The sequence below is a fragment of the Spea bombifrons genome, chromosome 7, assembly GCF_027358695.1.
Source record: "Spea bombifrons isolate aSpeBom1 chromosome 7, aSpeBom1.2.pri, whole genome shotgun sequence".
In the NCBI taxonomy this organism is placed as follows: Eukaryota; Metazoa; Chordata; class Amphibia; order Anura; family Pelobatidae; genus Spea; species Spea bombifrons.
The window spans coordinates 34,676,797-34,695,759 of NC_071093.1; the positions used below are offsets into that span (position 1 = coordinate 34,676,797).

General features: G+C 37.6%; 1 protein-coding gene across 1 annotated transcript in view; it reads right to left on the reverse strand.

Moving 5' to 3' along the window:
* Positions 1 to 3,972, reverse strand: part of GRIN2A (glutamate ionotropic receptor NMDA type subunit 2A) — a 115,622-nt gene extending 111,650 nt beyond the window's left edge. Inside the window, exons 1-2 of the mRNA XM_053470426.1 lie at positions 3,344 to 3,972; positions 621 to 1,037 (exon numbers count right to left, since the gene is read on the reverse strand). Coding sequence (XP_053326401.1) covers positions 621 to 1,037; positions 3,344 to 3,355 — 429 coding nt within the window. The 5' untranslated portion in view covers positions 3,356 to 3,972. The remainder of the gene's footprint in view (positions 1 to 620; positions 1,038 to 3,343) is intronic.
* Between the last annotated feature and the right edge of the window lie 14,991 nt (positions 3,973 to 18,963).

An 18,963-nucleotide genomic window follows, 5' to 3' on the forward strand; every position in this document is an offset into this window, starting at 1 on the left:
TATAGTTCGCTCTAGTGGTAAATTGCTTATGCTCCATTTTTGACAGCTGAGTAATGGGTATCATATCAGCACATGATATAGACAGACTTTCATTTATATGGGGCAGTTCATCATTTCAAAGAGTCTGAACATTTTCTCATTTAATATGAAACTGTTCTAGTGCTTTCACCAAACATGTCTTAAAGAAATTATATTTTTTCTATATTACCTTTTGAAGTATCTACAGCTTTGGGAAGATGAACTGTTTTTTTTCCCCCAAGGAATACAGGGAGTTGTAGGACTGGCAAAAGATTCTTATTAGATCTGAATTAGTGATGTCATTTGTCAAGAAGATGAGTAGAAAAAGAAACACTAAAACCTTATACATTATTATTAGGATGTATGGAATATATATATATATATACTATATATATATATATATATAGTATTCTTGCATTTCCAACCAGTGTTTATATAGGTCATACATATTATACATACATTGTATATTAAATTTAAATGTAACATTTTAAAGAGCAAATGGCTTTGCACTTTTTGGAAAGCTCTATTTATGAAGGACAAATATCAATATATTATTATTATTGTCAGTAAATCAAAAATTAAAATAATCTTTCATTAGTTACCTTTTCTGCCATAATCATTGAGGATCCACCATGAATACCAAGGATTGGGGTGAAAGTCTGAGATGAAACAAAATCCAGCATTTGAGCTATTGCCTCTTGATCAGTGTCATCTCCAAACACAACACCATGAATCTTTGTCCCTGACATCAGGTCACACACACCATTTATAATACTCTTAGGATCAGTCTGATTCACTAGCAAGGTCACCACGTTGACATCAAAGACTGAAGACATATTTCTTGTCCATAGAGCTCGTACATCCCTCTCGTTGATATAACTAGTCCTTCCCAAAATGACTGCAATGTTCAGAACTGGGAAAGTTTTCTCAGCTCCATAAGATATGTCCATCATATTGAACAGAGCATTGAAGAGTAATACAGCAGATCCAAATCTCTCCATCTTCTCCAGCATTACTTCCTATTGATAGAAGAAGAAAGCGTTAGCCTAGACATAAATCATCTCCATTATATTCACCATTAAGACTGAATGTTTGTGTGGAGAAGATCAAACTAGTTCTTTAGATGCAGTGATTATAGCTTTGCTATGCATTACTGCATCACAATCAATTAACTATTCCACTCCCTTTTGTCTTGGTATCAGCTTGTCTCATGTTTTCCCTAAACTGCAGATCCCCAGTGACTGTGTGTTGGAGATCCACGGAGCAGGTAGAATAAAAGACATTCCATGCTGACTTTTCACATTATAATTGCTCCCATGTCAACACTGCAATATTGCGCAAACACTAGGAGATGGCACAGGCTGATCTGCACAATAAATGGATTTCTCAAAAAGATACAGCAAGCATACCTAGAGAATGTGAAAATCCAAGTCGGCAAATAAACAGATAAATGCATACATACAAAAGTATTACTTGGATCAGCTTGTATTACTTTAGAGCCCATAGTATTGTGTGTGTTTGGCTATTTCTGTGTATTGACATTTTGCTGTAAAGGTTCACAATCCAGACACATAATTAGATGCATTGATTTTTTATGTGACTCATTTAGTTGCCTATTTCCTTTCTCGTGTATTCTATTTTCTCCCCATAGGTATCCAAGGCATCACTTGATGTCTCCTACTCTCTGCAGATTAGCTCTTCGGGGGATACCCCTGCAGTATTTTCCTTGGATACTCCATTCATTGCCAGAGTGCATTCCTATAAACAGCTTTTCTATTTCTGCCCCATCAGCATTTATTCTCCAGCTCGAAAGCCCTGCAGAATATTTTTCCCCACCGTCTACCTTTAGTGGCGATCTAACCTATACAGTGAACACCCCCAATAAATATGAACTTTACATACAAAGTGATGAAGAAATGATCCAATTTAACAGATCATGAATAATGTGTGATGCAGCTGGCTTGGTGCTATTTTTACCTTATAGATGAGTCGTGACTGTATTTTGATCACTTTATTTTCAATGTAAGTTTTGCATTTAAACTAGATTTTCTTATACCCATGATATGAAGACAGATTGTATGTATGTTTTTATTGTGATGAAAAAAAAAATAAAACAAAAGAGGGAAGCTCCTACTATTACCTACAGTATGTTTTTGATATATTTAGATCTCCATTCACATACTGGAAAAACACACCACCGCCCCCTGCTGGCCAAATGCTTCACTACATTAATACATACCAAAGCCTTCAGATTGAGAGGTTAATAATTGACATGCTGGAAAGTTTGGCATCTTGTGGGTTTCAGCACCTTTTGATGGGATGCTCTTCCACCCTTTCCTCCAATAACATTGTCTATGCTGCAGTTTGATTTCCACATAGCTGCCAACAAAACCAGTAATCTCAATTGGTCTATGCACAATAGCTGCCTAAGCAAAATACATTTAAGTTATGCTTAAATCTGCTTTGATTTATGAATACATCTGAAGTTTCACAAGAAAAAAGTGGCACACTTGTCAGTGCTACATTGTAACTAATGGGCCTCAGCCATTCTAAGGGTTAAACAAAAATAACCAAAAGCTTCCATGTAGGATCTTTGTATGATTATTTTTTAGAATGTTAAATGCAATGGGAAGTGGCATTTAGTCTGGGCATGTGTGCAAGTCATGTAGAAGAAGTGTACTATGTTAGTGTACAGACATTCTCTATCAGAACTCAAATGTAGAGTTTATAATACTTATCACTGGAAACTGCTCCCTAGAATGCAAAATCTACCGTTAAATAGTAAGAGAAACCCGAAAACGGACACCAACAGCTGCATAAGAAAGCACTATTCTAGTTGAAGTATCATAAATGCCTGAAATATCCTAAGAAGTAGACATTGTGATATTTCATCACGCACACTCTAATATGTTGGTCCTATGACACATTTATAAAAGACAAATGTAAATGGATGTATTTTTAATAAACTCCCCACTCTCACAGTAAATTTGACAAGGCAGAGACTTAAAAGACAAAATAAAACACTGCATTGCCCTTGTCATTAAGTTTTATGAGTTCCACATTTATGACACACGGCAGCCTCCTTGCCTGTCTTAATCACTTCATTATGACAAACCAACTGAATGATAAAATAGAATCAAAATGTTCATGAAATGATTTAGCATTCTAATAATCTACTGATACTGAAATGACATCTCTTCCCATGTTGTGATATGACAGCTGATATGCTCATCATATCTTATAAATATGTTACTCCAATCAATGAATAAATCAGGAAGAATGCGATGAACATATATTAACAGTGAACAGGCATGTAAATACTTACTGCATTCTTCATCCATGTATCATAGCCTCAGGCTCAAATACCATAGAGTCAATTCAGTCAATCCATTCCAAGCAATGCAGTAGAAAATCCCTGTTTATGTCTCGTTTTTTCCCCAGTTACTTCTTCACATCGCAGATAATGCAGCATCATTTAGTATTCCAACCTGTTTCATTACAAAGTTTGTATTAGCTGTGTGAAGAGTGAATGCATTTATCCATTGAGATCTGCATCCATAGTCTTCCTCCTATTTTAGCAGGTTATACCATTTTTTTTTGTTCTGCTGCAGAATTGTAGGACAGCATGCCCAGTCTCTGTATTCCTCATAGCTTTTTTGGAAACTGAAGGCTGCAGTCAGCTAACACATCCTTAAGGTAAGAGAGAGAATTACAGTCTGCTCTAGCCCACTGGTATTGCAAAGAACACAGATATTCTACACAAAGCACAGGCTGCAGTCAAGTTCTGGGATCCATGTATAGTACAATCCTGGCAGACAGATCTTCTCTGTATTCTGCAGAAGTTCTCACCATTGGCTGCTGGGCAAACAGAGAAACAGCAGGTGCATTTGGCAAAAGAAACACTTTGGTGTTTTTCTATTGAATTTGCAACTGACAAACAATGTTGAGATGATGTATGTCCTGTCTTGTGTGTTTTTTATTATATTGTGCACAACATGTATAGATATGTTTAGAAAAACATGGGTTTATTTACAAAATGTGTGTATATGCAATGTGTAGGGATCTTTTAGAGCAGCATTCATGTCGCTGTCCCTTGTGCTGAAATATTCCTTACTCCAGAACTTGAATTCTGCGGTTCTTTCTGTTTTGGATGAGCTAAGTCTAGGTGCTTCATACCTAAGAGTGAATGCCCTGACTCTAAGATGATTAAACAACGTTTCCTGTTGCAGTCCAGCCAGATGTATTATTGATCTGTATAATCATAAAAAATACTCAAAGGAAAAATATAGGTTATATAAAATCAATGTGGTAAACAGTCTGTGAGAATAGTGCTGGGTCCCTGCTCCTCATTATGATGGAGGTGGCAACGTTATGTGTATTCAAAACTTCATGGGTATTCTAAGCCAAAGTATGGGATAGCAGTGTGGCACATAAACATTTGAATCCAAATAATGAGTGAATGTGAAAAGGAACTAGATGCATGGTAGAAGATAGATGAATAGATAGGTACATCATACAGATAGATAGCTAAAAATATATTTCTACACTACTTTCAAATGAGTCACCATTGCTTTCAATCATGTGGGAATACATCAAGGCACCCTGCCAAAATGTAGCTTAGGAAACCTTCATTTCAGTCATTTTCATCATCACTTTCTTTATTCTGGGAGGAGAAAAATACTAACTGTATCCTTATTGCTTCTGGCATATTCTAGATTTTAGGTCTGTATTTTAGTTGTAGTAGTTATACATTTTTCTGCCTTGCAATCATGATATAGTCTGGCAAAGAGGAAATATTATATAAAATGATTAGCTATTTAACCATTGAAATGCCTGGGGTGGAGATACAATTTCCTCCTGGGGTGGGCAGGTCAAATATCATAGTTGTGTTTAGAAGACAACCTTTTAAACAGGTTGCACTTCATCTAAACAAACTTAAATATTTTTTTTTCAGGTTACACTAGTTTATTTATAATGGCCACTTTAAGGCAATCCATTATCATGTGGGCTCATAATGGAAAAACTATTTTAAAAAATGCATTTTCCAGTTATTTCCCCATATATGCCAAACAAAATAATGCAAGTGATGAAAATAAAATGATTTCTGAAAAAGTCCCATCTACTTTAATCACCCTTATTATTGAATGTACATGTTTCTGCATCCATGTATACTGCATATGAAGCCTATGTGGTTGACAGTACACAACATGTCACATTATAGGGATATGTATGTGAAATGGGGTTAAATGCCACAATTATTCTAAACAAAGACCATCTACAGTTATAATACACATTTCCATAAATATGTTGTGGTGACGTAACAAGTATTGTTGTCAATGTTTTTGCCATTGAACTCTTCCTGTATCACATGTAGGGCCGGAGGACTGATCAGCAGGCTTGAGGACTGATTGGGAGGATCACAGATCTCCCTAACCAGCTTAACAGGGCCCCATGGTGAATCATATTGCTGCCAGCAATGTGATTCACCACAAAACCCCTAAAAAACAGTAGCGATTCTATAGGGGAGGGGCTGAGCGGAAAGGCCACCTCCCTTGGGTCGTCTCCCCGACCTGTCCTGCTCATCAGACGCCCCCATGGGCATGAGCAGGGCTACTTGGGGAGATCAAAATCCCCCTCTAACTGGCCCAACGTTAGGGAGCGCGAGGTCTGTCCATTCAGACCTCAGCTTCTGTTCTCCCTAATCACCAAGCGCCGGCAAATGATGTAGAGTGCCGGGATATGACGTCACCCTGGTGCTCTGCATCAACAGCTGCCGCATAGTGATGAGGGAGCACTAAAGCAGAGGCCTGAAATGACAGACCTCACGCTCCCACCACAGGATGTAAGATAGAAGATTATGTATGATTGAAGATGATGGAAAATGAGAAAAGTAATAGATGGGGAGAAAGTGGTGAAAGGGCTGTGTATATGTGTGTGTTTGTAAGCTGGTGTGTGTGTATGAGCAGTGTGTGTATATGGGCAGTGTGTGTGTGTGGGCAGTGTGTGTGTATGGGCAGTGTGTGTGTGTATGGGCAGTGTATGTGTAAGAGCAGTGTAGGTATTTGTGTGTTTGTAAGCTGGTGTGTGTGTGTGTGTGTGTGTGTATATGCGTGTGTGTAAAGGCAATGTATGTGTATACACGTGTGTATGGACAGGCTTTTGTAAGGGTAGTGTGTGTGTGTATATGTGTGTTTATGGGCACATGTGTGTAAAGGCAGTGTATATGGGCAAGTGTGTGTAAGAGCAGTGTATGTGTATATACATGTTAATGGGCAGCTGTGTGTAAAGGCAGTGTGTAAGGGCAGTGTATGTGTATATATGTGTGTGTTTGTATGCTGGTCTGTGTATGGACAGTGTGTGTAAGGGCTGTGTATGTATTTGTATGTTTGTAAGCTGGTGTGTGTGTGTGTATGTGTGTAAAGGCAGTCATGTATAAGGGCAGTGTATGGGTATATGCATATTAATGGGCAGGTGTGTGTGTAAGGGCAGTAGAGTGTAAGGGCAGTGTATGTGTATATGTGTCTTTATGGGCAGGTGTGTCTAAAGGCAGTGTATAAGGGCAGTGTATGTGTATATGTGTGTTTATGTGCAGTCGTGTGTAAGAGCAGTGTATGCATATATGCGTGTTAATGGGCAGGTTGTGTAAAGGCAGCGTGTATGTGTGTTTATGGACAGGTGTCTATAAATGCAGTGTATAAGGGCAGTGTATATAAAACAACCTCTGTAAAAAATAGCAGGAGGGTACAATTTTCCATTCTTGCCTCAGGCGCAAAAGAAGCTAGCTACAGCTCTGATCACATGTGTCTTTTGATATGTTAATGAGGGCACACCAAGCAATTCAATATGCCTGTTGAATGCAAAATCTCAATTCTCTCTGCCCACCTTCCTGCATGGGTGGGGCAATCTGTGTTGTGCTGGGTTATGTTGGGCCTTTGGGTTGCAGGTTAGTCTTGGGCTGTCTCTCATTTATTGTATGTTACTGTGTTTTTGTCTCTTATTAAATATCTGTTAAAGTAGGTGATATTTTTATATTTGGTTTAACACCACATATGTCACCCGATTTACACTTCCAATATGCCCAATTATGTGAACTACTACCTCCATGGGAGTTGTAGTCCACCAGATTTTACTTGGTTTTAGTTTGTTTTTTTCCATTTATGAAGGAGGATGAATTGACTGGTGGGGGCACTGACCAATTGAGCCTCCTCTCTTTTGTTGTGAACATTGCATTGTTTTAACACACAAAGTTTCCATGCATAATGTGAGTCTTGGTGAGTCTTCTTGCAAGATTAAGTGAGAAAGCTGCTTGACTTCTGGATCCACTGTCAGGGGCCGGGTGATCAGGTTGGGTAGGAGCCTCATTGCAGGGGGTTCTGTCTGCACACGGAGATGCATGTTAAACGAAGGATAAGACAGACAGGCACAAAGGAATACACCACAGGCAGAATTCCAGGTAATGCTATGTATTGTATAATATGGCAGGACAAACAAATACAGGTTAAAAAGTCTCTTAGCAAGAAAAATGTATGTATGGCAGAAAGACCCCTGGACGGGGCACAAGGCAGGAAGCCAACTGGACAGGGCACAAGGCAGGAAGCCCACTGGACAGGGCACAAGGCAGGAAGCCCACTGGACAGGGCACAAGGCAGGAAGCCCACTGGACAGGGCACAAGGCAGGAATCCCACTGGACAGGGCACAGGGCAGGAAGCAAACTGGACAGGGCACAGGGCAGGAAGCCCACTGGACAGGGCACAGGGCAGGAAGCCCACTGGACAGGGCACAGGGCAGGAACACAGGGGATGGAGTGAGGAGCCGAAATCCCATGACGCTTTAATCAAGGATAGGATATCTTAACCTGGAGGAACTTCTCGAAGCCACCTTAAAGAGCGACCGCTGGCGACCAGCACTACCACTTTGCTGGCTGGATTCACCGCGTATGGATTCCCTGGTCAAGGCGCGGGTATAGGGGCGGGGCTTAGACTTTGTAGGGGTACAAAGTCTACTCCCTAGCATGGAGACCTGAAGACACTAACTTGGAACCCTGGGGGGCAGTGTTTTACTAGGAGGCCAAGTTCCCAGCACTGCTTAACATGAAGGAATAATCATATGAACCTCGTGGAAGATAAGATGGCAGAAGTCATTCTTTACATACATAATGTTTGTTTCTAATATATAAACAACCGTTTCATAGGTTTATTTAGAATAACGAACATCTCCTTTAAGGTTGAAGATCAAAGTAGACTTCTTCAGATTTTCACTCACTGGTTTTGTTTTTCTAAAATGCCAATTAAATTGCTCTATGAATATAACACAAGAAACAAGTGGGGATGTATGCATGTGCAACCTCAGATACCCTAGCCCTAACTACCACTCGATTTTGCCCAGAAAAGTTTTTGACATACAATAGCTAAACAAAATTTTCCCTACCTCAAACTTTGTATTTTTATCAGAATCTGATTCTAAGATGGCACATTACTGCTGCATGAGTAATGCGATGAACACCAGAAGTCAAGCTAAATGTAAACCAGTATAAAACAATGTTAAACACATATTCACAATGATTAACTAAATAATGTATACAGGAATACAACCAGGGACGTATTTACCTCTGGCACTGCCCTAGGCCTGACCCAGTCATCCCCTCTCCGGCCTCCACCCTCACAACAGAGGACTGGTTGCTCTTTGAATGTAGTCTATGGCTGGGAAGATCTCCCTTGTAACTGAGCCATTGAGCAGCAGCAAACTGGGGCCCCTGATCACCCAAGAGGGCGATCTGCCCACCAAGACTGCTTCCCCCTTAGCGAAGGAAAAGGATAATTCTACACAGAGCCATTTTTAACAAGTAAACCGGACCAGGCTTTTTTTAAGAGCCTATGACAGCTGTCTCTTGGACTTTTTAACAGCCACCATAGACTTGAGGTCTGTGCACAGACAAGTGCTTCCTCCCCTGTGGCCACGTCACTGGCAGATAGTGGCGTCATGACCATGAATAAGGAAGTGTTTGTGGAAAGGTCTTTGCTGGCAGTTTCACAAACCTCCACCTTGCACTCGGGTTTGGGGAGCAATGGGGGAAGGTTTATTGGGCCCCATTATGTATAAATATGTCTCTGGGTCGATACAACGTAACCTCACAAGATAAACTATACATTACGCTGTGCTAACCCAACTCTCCAATCAAGATGAAATAGCCAAAGTTGGCCCTTCACAAAGTATTATGAATTTGAGAAGGTAAAATGTTACTGTTAAATGCATCTTAGTCCTGAAAAGTCCTACTTTAGTCAATTAACCTCAATTTAACATTAGAGTTTAAAAAATATTAAAGTGAACAGAAAGAGGCCACGGAGATGCTGAGAGTAGAGTTATTCTCTACTTATGCTCGTATCACGTTAGTACCCGATGAAAAAAAAATATCAACTTAGTTTCATGCTTTTCTATTATGAAACAGCTCAGTTGGATGCCTAATACCAATCTTACGTCTTTTGAAATCAACAAGCATCAGCTAATAAAAACAGATCTATGAAGCAAATCTTGCATATTTCTTTGAACAGATGTCCAGTAACATACAGTCATATTTGTGGTTATCCTCCAGGGACTGAATCGCTGCCTCAAAACAAATCATTAGTCCTGACAGAAAATCTTTTTAGACGAATGATTTTGTAACGTGCTATCTGGGTTTAATCAAAACCGAGACCGATACAATATTTAACTTTAAAGAAAGGTATTAAAACCATTACAGCCATTGACTCGGAACATATGTGTCTTGTGAAATTATCTCACAGAAACGCACATTTCCATTTTTTTTTTAAATGCCTTAAATAGTTGATCACAGATGGTTCTTCTATTAAAACTGTCTAAGCTGTACATCTAACAAAATGTCACAGCACATATACCCAAAGCATGATACAATAATACCCTTGAGCGTATATCAGTTTGGCTACTATGACCAATTTAGTTTTAACAGTGCAGTACAACAAATAGACCCAATTATAAGCCATCGCTTTATAGGTTTATGATATAAAAAGCTTCAGTATCTAACTGATGTGAAACGCAATGCATGGCAGTCATTTATGTAACCATCTGGCACTATGACTTTCCAGGATGTGCAGTGCCACTGGCAGACAGATTCATTCCTTATGGCCATGCTCCTCTAATTGAATATGCTACTGTTTTGGAAAATATGTTACACGTGTAAAAGGTCAATGAGACAATTGTAAACAACGGAAACCTTAAGTAATACTTGAGGGACTTTGGATGATGATTTAAAGTACTCTAGCGGAATCATTGGCACAAAAGTGGCTCCAAGTGTTGGAATTAAAACCATTTCCAGCTACGTATGACCTTATCTGATTTTGTGAATCACTGAGTAGCTTTGGAATTAAATGTTATTAGGTCGTAAACCAATACCTGAAGTTAGATAAAATGGAACCTGAAGTAACAACAAATCATTTTTATACTTACAACCGATTACCCAGTGTCCCTTTAGACTTTAAAAGCCTGCCAAGTCCTGCCTCTGGATCTGAATGTGGTTTAGGACTGGACTTTGAATAAACCATTCCAAACCTTGTTCTTCAACCATTGAGATTCACTTATGCATTTCGGATCATTGTCTATGTGCATGACCCAGTTGCATTTCGCTAGAGAGCAGATGGCCTGAAATTCTCCTGTGGAATTCCCTGATGCCAAGCGGAATTCATGCTTTTTTTCATGATGCACGTTGTCCAGGCCCTGATCCTGCAAAGCATCCTCAATGCATGACACTGTTACTACCATGTTTGACTGTTGGTATGTGTTTCTTATTGTGTTACAGTATTTGCTTTTTGTCAGACATGCAAGGGCCATATTTGACTCACCTGGTCATAGGATGTTGTTCTAGAAACCTTAAGAAGCACCCAAATGCTTTTTTGCAAACTCTAGATGAGCGTTCATGTTCTTTGTAGAGCACGGTGGTTTTCACCTTGAACCCTTGTTGTTTGCCCAGCGTCTTTCTGTTGATTGAATCATAAACATTGTCCTTGAAGTGAGGGAGGCTTAAAGATGTTGTTCTATAGGCCTTTGTAATTTTTTAGTGATTTTACATCTTGCTATGAGACATTTTGAAAATCATGCCTTGTTCTACCTTTTTATCCTTAAATCTCTCTTAGTCCCTTTAAAATAATAATAGGGGAAAACAATTACAAGGCCTAATTCAAGTGTTATTTGTGAAAGAAGGGACTTTTTCCTTTCTGGTATTGTGGAGAAAGGGAGGTCTTTGTCTCTTGCAACACATGGTTCTTTGTCTCAAAGGCTTCTTGGTTCTCAAGTAGCTCATTTGTTGGCACTAATGACATGTGCTGCTAATTCATTTTGCAATTATTTATTACCACAAATGTGCAAAATGTTTGTTATCCCTGGCTTCTTTGTGGATACAACTAAGCACATATGTTTTATTACTTTCATAATATAACTGCACATAATTGTGTCCCACATGCAGAATGATATATTTGGAGGTATTCAGGACCATAATGCTACATACACTAGTAGAGAAAGGCCCTTAGCAGAGCTTGCAGGGGGCGCCAACATTTTGTGCCATGCCTCTGAATATGACAGTATGTATCTTGGCCTTCCGACTTCACATGCTTGAGCGTCACAGATCAGGGACACAGGAGCTTGAAGGAAAATCATCATCACGTGATCATGCAGGCTACAATTGGGTTAGCTTCATGCGTTTTATCTGCTGCTTCAGACTTTTTAAAAAGCATAATGCAGCAGATATACACATCTCATTTTAAATGCCATGTACAGTGATCTATATGCTACTTATTTTAATCTTGTAAGCAATTTTAAAGATTACCATTCTTTCACTAGCGCTTTATTGATTGCGGTATAGTTATGCTTCTTGATATATATTCTGTGGTCAGGAAATCTAATATAAGAGATATTTTAGTATTGGATGGGATTGCATGGGAACTCATTTTGAATCTGCCCAAATGGTGGTAAGGAACACTTGATGCTGGAACCGATTTGGAATTTTTTAAAATTTTCATTCATTTGGTTTATATTGGACTTTAGATTGTTTTTTTTTTTAATGATTTTTACACCTCATGCTTGATAGCTTGTTTTATCATAGGTTACTAGAGTAGTTTGTATCTAATCATTCTTTTTGAGGGACTCAGCAAAATGTGGAACAAAAATAGGTTAATTAATTTGGAGAGTTGACCTTTCATTAAACTGTAAAATAATTACTGTAGGTAATTAAACATACTCCAGAAAATTGTCTAGTGTAAGCAGATTTCCTAGATTTTGAATGGGTTTGATGTTCTGCCTAATGACTTGTTTGCTATATGAGATTTTTATAATGGTTGATTTACTGATTTACAGGATAAACCTTGCCGTAGTATCTGTGCTATGTCAGCCTTCCATATTTTATTGCATAAATAAGTATTTTTGTCTGTGCTTGCTTCTTCTTACAGTGACAATTAGATTTCTGATTTATCTATTTTCTTTTGCAGATGGATATAGAATCCTTTGTTTGCATCTTCTTGACTTATCATTACAATTTGAGGACTAGGCTAAAATTAAGTTTTGTTTGTTGCAACAAGTATTTCAAATTGCCCGTCCAAATATCTGTCAACTGCTAAGTTCAACCCAAACTGCCAAACAGCAGAAATGCACACAATCAGCCCTAAATGAAGACTATTCCACAATATCAGATTTATGTCTCATAAATAATCATAGGATAAAACTCGCAACAGAAAACATTCATCAATGTAAAACAACTGGGAACATAGCCAAAAAATAAAAAGGACATATGAGGAAACTTCTGGTCCTAGGTATCTATAAGTAGATCCAGCAGTGTGAAATGCCCATAAAGGTAACTCCTAACATAAAGCTTTTGATGCCTAATGTAGAAATCATTTGAGACTAAAAAGTCACTGGATGCTGCTTTAGGAGCCGTAAATACCTACAAATGTTAAGGGTCTCTATATTGAGAAAGCCTATGGTGCAATCGCAGTCACACTCAGCAGGGATTTGCTTAGATATACTTAGAAGCATACAATGTAACGTCTCTTCTGAGATTGACAGTGTTATATTCATATTTACTGTGATAAGAGATCATTTGTTTAGGGCAATTTTGGGGCCCCATCTTACCAGGTTCATTACCAGGATAAAGGGCATTGCCAGAACCTGTGGGTTGATCGCAGAAAAATATAAAATAAAATATAAAAAATATAAAAATAAAAATATAAAAAAATATCACAAATGTAAAAATAGTTAGAAACAAATAACTATACACATTATACACATGGAATGTGTGGATGAATCCCTGATGATGTATAAGGGAAGGTTGATATTCAAGCATTATAGATTTAAAAATTCCAAATTAAAATGGATGGTATCATTGTACTCAAAAGATATTGCTGAACACATATTGGGTGTTGTTTGGAAGTGAAATATACTAGGAGCTGTAAATTCATAACTGAAGTACAATGAGTGTTAAAACAAAAACAAAAGTCTTAAAATACGACCATTTGAAATATCCTGGAGTGTCTAGTTTTCAAAAATTTTAATAGGGGTTTAATGGGGTAAATTGAATTGTTCATCTTCAGATGCCCCAAACAGGACATGGGTGGAGGGTGACCAGATTTGAAAGAGAAAACAGTTTTGAAACAGCAATACGCTTGTATGCTTACAGTATAAGTTGAAAAAAAGCCAAAAAAAAAACATTGGGTATTTATAAATTCAGAAAAAATATTAGAATCTATTTAGCATTAGCCTTTGTGATACTGTAAATCAAAGATTTTTCAAATAAAAGTCAGAAAAGGGTATTTTTTTCTTGAATTTTTCACCATTATTTTCATAGTAAATTTGATGATATGGTAAAAATAGTGATATCTAAATAACATCCTTCATGTCTTGGAAAAAAACAATATAGTTTGTGTGGGTACACTAAATGAGAAATTACAGCCAAAAACAGCAGAGATGTTAAAATAACATGGTCACGAAGGGTGCCAAAATTTAAAAAACGGCCCATTTCTTAAGGGATCAAAATTATTTAGGTCAAATGGGACCTTCAATTAATTTGAACACTGCAATAAATTCAACATATTTTTCAAGCAGACAATTTGATTGGTTAAAGCAGCTAACGAACGTAGAATTGTCAATGAGAGCAAATCCAATCAGAAACAATTCTCTGAATATACAGTACTAATACTGCTGAAGTTAATTTATTTGTCAATATTATTTCTGACCCTGTCATATCGGCTGCTTGCCCTGACCAATATCCTAAATTTGCTCAAAACCTATGTTTTTTTCCCATCAATTTTTGCAAGGTTTCCTTTCTACATTATTGTGATGTAGCTACCTTTGCAAAGTTGAGTGAATCCAATATGCTAAGGGATCACAGGGAATCTTTACAATCACCTGAACCTTGAGGTGAAACTTCTAAGATGCCATTGGTTGCCATTAAAGACTCCTAATGGGGGAGTCTGGTGATCTGAAACCATGATATCCTGCTCCAATTTAATGAAATTGCTGTAAGCTAAACACACATTCTGAGCAGAATTTATAACCCTACATTATATGGTGTCTTTCTGTAAGCATAGGCATTTTACTTTTAATTCCCACTCTTAGGTCATTAACTTACAAATTACAAAAAGCAGAGGAGTTAGAATCAACCCCTTGGGGTACCTCACATTTAACTGCAATCATGCCACAAGAAGAAAGTCATTTTGTAAGAACGCTCTTCTGCTCTAAACAGTTTTCTATCCATGTACAAATATTATCCTCTAGATTTAATCCCCTTCATTTAAATGCCAGCCAGCAAAATACAGAGATCTAAATTTCTAAGCATCTCATTGTGGAAGCCCTGGACCGTTGTTTGGCAGCAACTGCTCTACTTGAAACCATGTTGACTAATATTAATAATTATATTTGCCTTATATTAAGTACCTTTAGAGATGTACAAGTATTCATTAATGAACTATTTAAAAAGGTTCCTTCACTGCAGGTTTCTTTTTAGTATTACATAACTACCCCAAAAAATAGAACTCCACTACATGAGAGGGGGTCCTCTTTAGAAAGCTAAAAATAAATCTATTCAAATTCAAAGTTCAAACTTGTCCAAAAAAACAAACAAATGGGGAATGATGTAAGACAAATGTTAAGAATGCTTCATACGTTCTAAGTGCAATCAGTGAAAGATTCAAAATTAGGGAGGACCATAAAGATTGCTTTATTAGTTGTACAGGATAGCTCGACATTAATGTTTTATAGAAAAAAAACTGGTGAATGAAAGACAGAATGCGGATTCCATGTGAATATCATGTCAAATACAAAAAAAAGAGAACAGAACCCAAGATTTTACAAGTATAAATGTGAACTTTACCATTGAAAAGTAATTGCAAGTAGTTGTAATTTTAAGTGTTGGCCTTTTTCAATACATAATAAAATCAGGAAGTTCAAATGTTCCATTCTCTTGCAAATTTTCTTGCAGAGTTAATGAATAGACCCAGAAGAAATACCCAGTGGGATATATTTAGAAACTAAATAGACCTTTGCCAGCTAATATGGTGATTAAACTGATACATGCAAGAAAACCGATTCCACTACGCTGTTAAATTCCATTTCATGGGTAATTCAAGAACACATCGGTCAATTCTCTTCGTTATTTTCCAATGTCAGTTTGTAGTATTGGGCAATGTTTGTACTGAATAAATGTAGAAATATTCAAAAAAAAAAATATCATTCAGTTTGTAACAACCTAACCTAGTAAAATAAAGTATTTCACTATACTTGACAGCGTCTACTGAAATTAGGGGGTTTCATCCAATTCCAATCCAATTAAAATGCTAAATCCACCAAACTAATTTGGCGCAGCGTACAAGCATTTATTCTATCTCCCTCAGGATCTAAAATATTCCCAATAAGTGAAGTTTAGTGCAGGTTAGTTTATATGATCTGCTATTGAATACCTTTTGTTGCATGTTACTCTCAACAGCTGTTGAGACGTTGGGAGTTCTCAGTTTCTTGCTTATGAGCTGACTTGTGAGTTGGTGTATACTGAAACCTGATGCCAATCAATATAAAGTGATACCTATCAATCTGGCTAGCAACCAAATTGCAAACTAATCACGGAACAGTTCTGGTGTTTTAAAGCTGCCCATCATTTTATCTGAAGTCTCCACGGGAGAAGTGGATTAGGGAAGTGAGCTATATTTTTCTTGAAATAGAAAATGAAAGAGGACATTATGTGAGTATAAAATCAATACACGTATGTACTAATCTTTCTGTGTGTATGTATTATCACAGTAAGTATTAGTTGGCAAATGTTTCTTAAGCAACGGCATAGAGAGCGTATAACTGAAGGTAGCAATTAGTCTTAAGGCTGTATGTTAGTACTAGCTACAGTAAATGTGTGATTTTAAACTACATTTTACAATAAGACATGTTTAACTAGCCATGTAAATCTTAAATGTTCATGTTTCTTATGTTTGTTACCAGGGGTCAAGGAGATCACCCTGACCCTCATCCAGCTCAGACATCTACAGCAGATGTTGGCATCCAGAAGCTCATGTTCTTCACACACGATGGCCCCAGATTCGAAAGCCATTCCTGGAATTCATGCTGACAAAGGTCATTTCAGCTCAAGCTGAAATGGATTCATTGGTCTGTGCTGATAATTATGAAAGCCTTAGGGTAGATATGTACTGGGCCTGCCAGGACTTAAACACTGGACTTTGTGTTGCTAGTTCAGGTCTTGCCAGCTGGCTGCCTTATCTAGTCCCAGTACGTGAGGTTACGTATCCATGTAAAACCCCACTTCTTGCCAGTGACCCGATGTTTCATTGGTACTATTGCTTAATATCACGCTTCTGCTGATTATGTGTACTGACCTTGTCTGTCTAACTATTCTAGAATTCTCCTATCATGATTTTGTTAATCATTTTGCTTAATTATGCCCCACTCTGCTGATGTGTATTTGCCTGTTTACTTTCTGTTGGTGCACAAGTATCAGATTAGTTTTGTGCTAATAAATTAAGTTAGATAAAATAAAGTCAGAACTGGTACTTACAAATAAAAAAGCAATATATTACTATAAAAAAATACTGCAAAAAGGTTGCAATTAAGGGTTGGTGGTTATTTGCAAAAATGTCTACTTGGGTTACATCTAATCTGCCATATGAGTCACAGCAATAAGCCACTGTTAGTGACAACAATGATACCTCCAAAACACTGAGGTTGTTTAGTGCTGATTCATCATTGTCATCAACAGATTAATGCCTGTGTGTTTTCTGTGAGAAAGAATACCGTAATGTTATAGAGCATTCTGAAAACAATGTAGTGTACAGCGCACAGCATGGTGACACTACGACCATTCAAGGTTGACTGAAATAAAATGTAAGAATATTAAACAGCTGGACTATTGTTTGCTTTTTATTTAATAAAAAGTTCAACATTGGATGATATTTATATTGAACAATCTTACATGGAATGTAAGTGCCAGAACAGAAGTTCCACTGGTGGAAATAATAGAATTCCATTATCCAAATCAATTGTTTGATATAGATAGTAGACTGGTTCATTCGGATTTGCACAAATTAATTTGCCAATTTCATCAACACATACAGATCTCTGAAAAACAAACGAAAAGGAAGCAAAATGTTCAGAATTTTTCTTCTTACCTTTTTTGCTGACTGCCACGTGTCCCTGTCTACTTGATGCACAGCTCTGCTTCTTTTCTTGCATCCTCTTATTCTTCTGTCATCTTGTCTTCTTTCTTTGTCCTCTACTCCTTGTGTCTACTTTCTTCATCTTCCTGGACACGGCCTACAGGTGAACTTCCGCAAAAGGGTGGCGTTTCTAGACACACCCTTGGAAGGAGACGTTCAGAGAGATTGCGAGGCGGAGTGACTGACAGTGTAAGAGAACAGGACTAAGAGTGTGAGAGTGTGTAATAGTGTGAAAGAGCATGAGAGAGTTAATGAGGGTGACAAGAACTTGGTTTCTGAAAGGACAGGAAACAAAATTAGTTGTCCAAAAAAAGAAAAAGCCTATAAAACTACCCTGTAGGAAAAAGAGTTTAACTAGTAAATATTAATTCACATGTAAACTATTTTAATAAAAATATGATTGAAATTATTTTTTTGTTTTTATTTCCTTTTATTTGCCACTCAGATATACCTTATACCCCCTATATGCCACTCTGCCTCCCTAATAAGCCACCTCTATTTGAGGTTTGATTAGAAGACGACCTTGAATATTAAGACGAGGGATATTTTTCAGAGCATTTATGCATTCAGAGAGGTAGAGGATACATTGCAACAACTTTAGGAATGTTTAGGTCTGTGAAGACACTATTCATGGATATAAACGTCGGTTACTATGACAATGTTTATTGACCCATTTCCATATATTGATGTTTGTCGTCATTCATGGAAAGATGCACGGCATGTTTAGCGTGTCTCCCTTATATCACATTTCGAGCAATGTGCAATATTGAAAAATATTTTGTTGAATTCTTATTTATTTTATTAGAATTGTACTAATTGTGTATGTTAAGGCTTTTTATTCCAGTGAGTATTTAATGCACTGATAGTTTATGTTGCATGTCATTAGAAGGACATGGCAGTAACAACACCCCCTGGAAGAAGATTTAAAACATAGGTATAATAAAACCTGATACGCATCTGAAGATGTGGGGATACACCTCACAAACCACATTGAGCTGTGAAGGATACAAGACTTGAGCATTCGGATTCATCTGAATTTTAACACATTTTGTTAAATTGGTCAATTTGTACAAATAAGCCCCCAATCAGGGGAGAGGATGTCAACGCAAGCGCCACCATATTGTCCCGAGTTCAAGTGAGGACGAAATGACGGCATTTGCAGAGGACGACACCGCAAGCGCTGCCATTTTGGTGGAAGTTCCTGCCAGGTTATGTCCTTGGAGATAAGGATAGAGA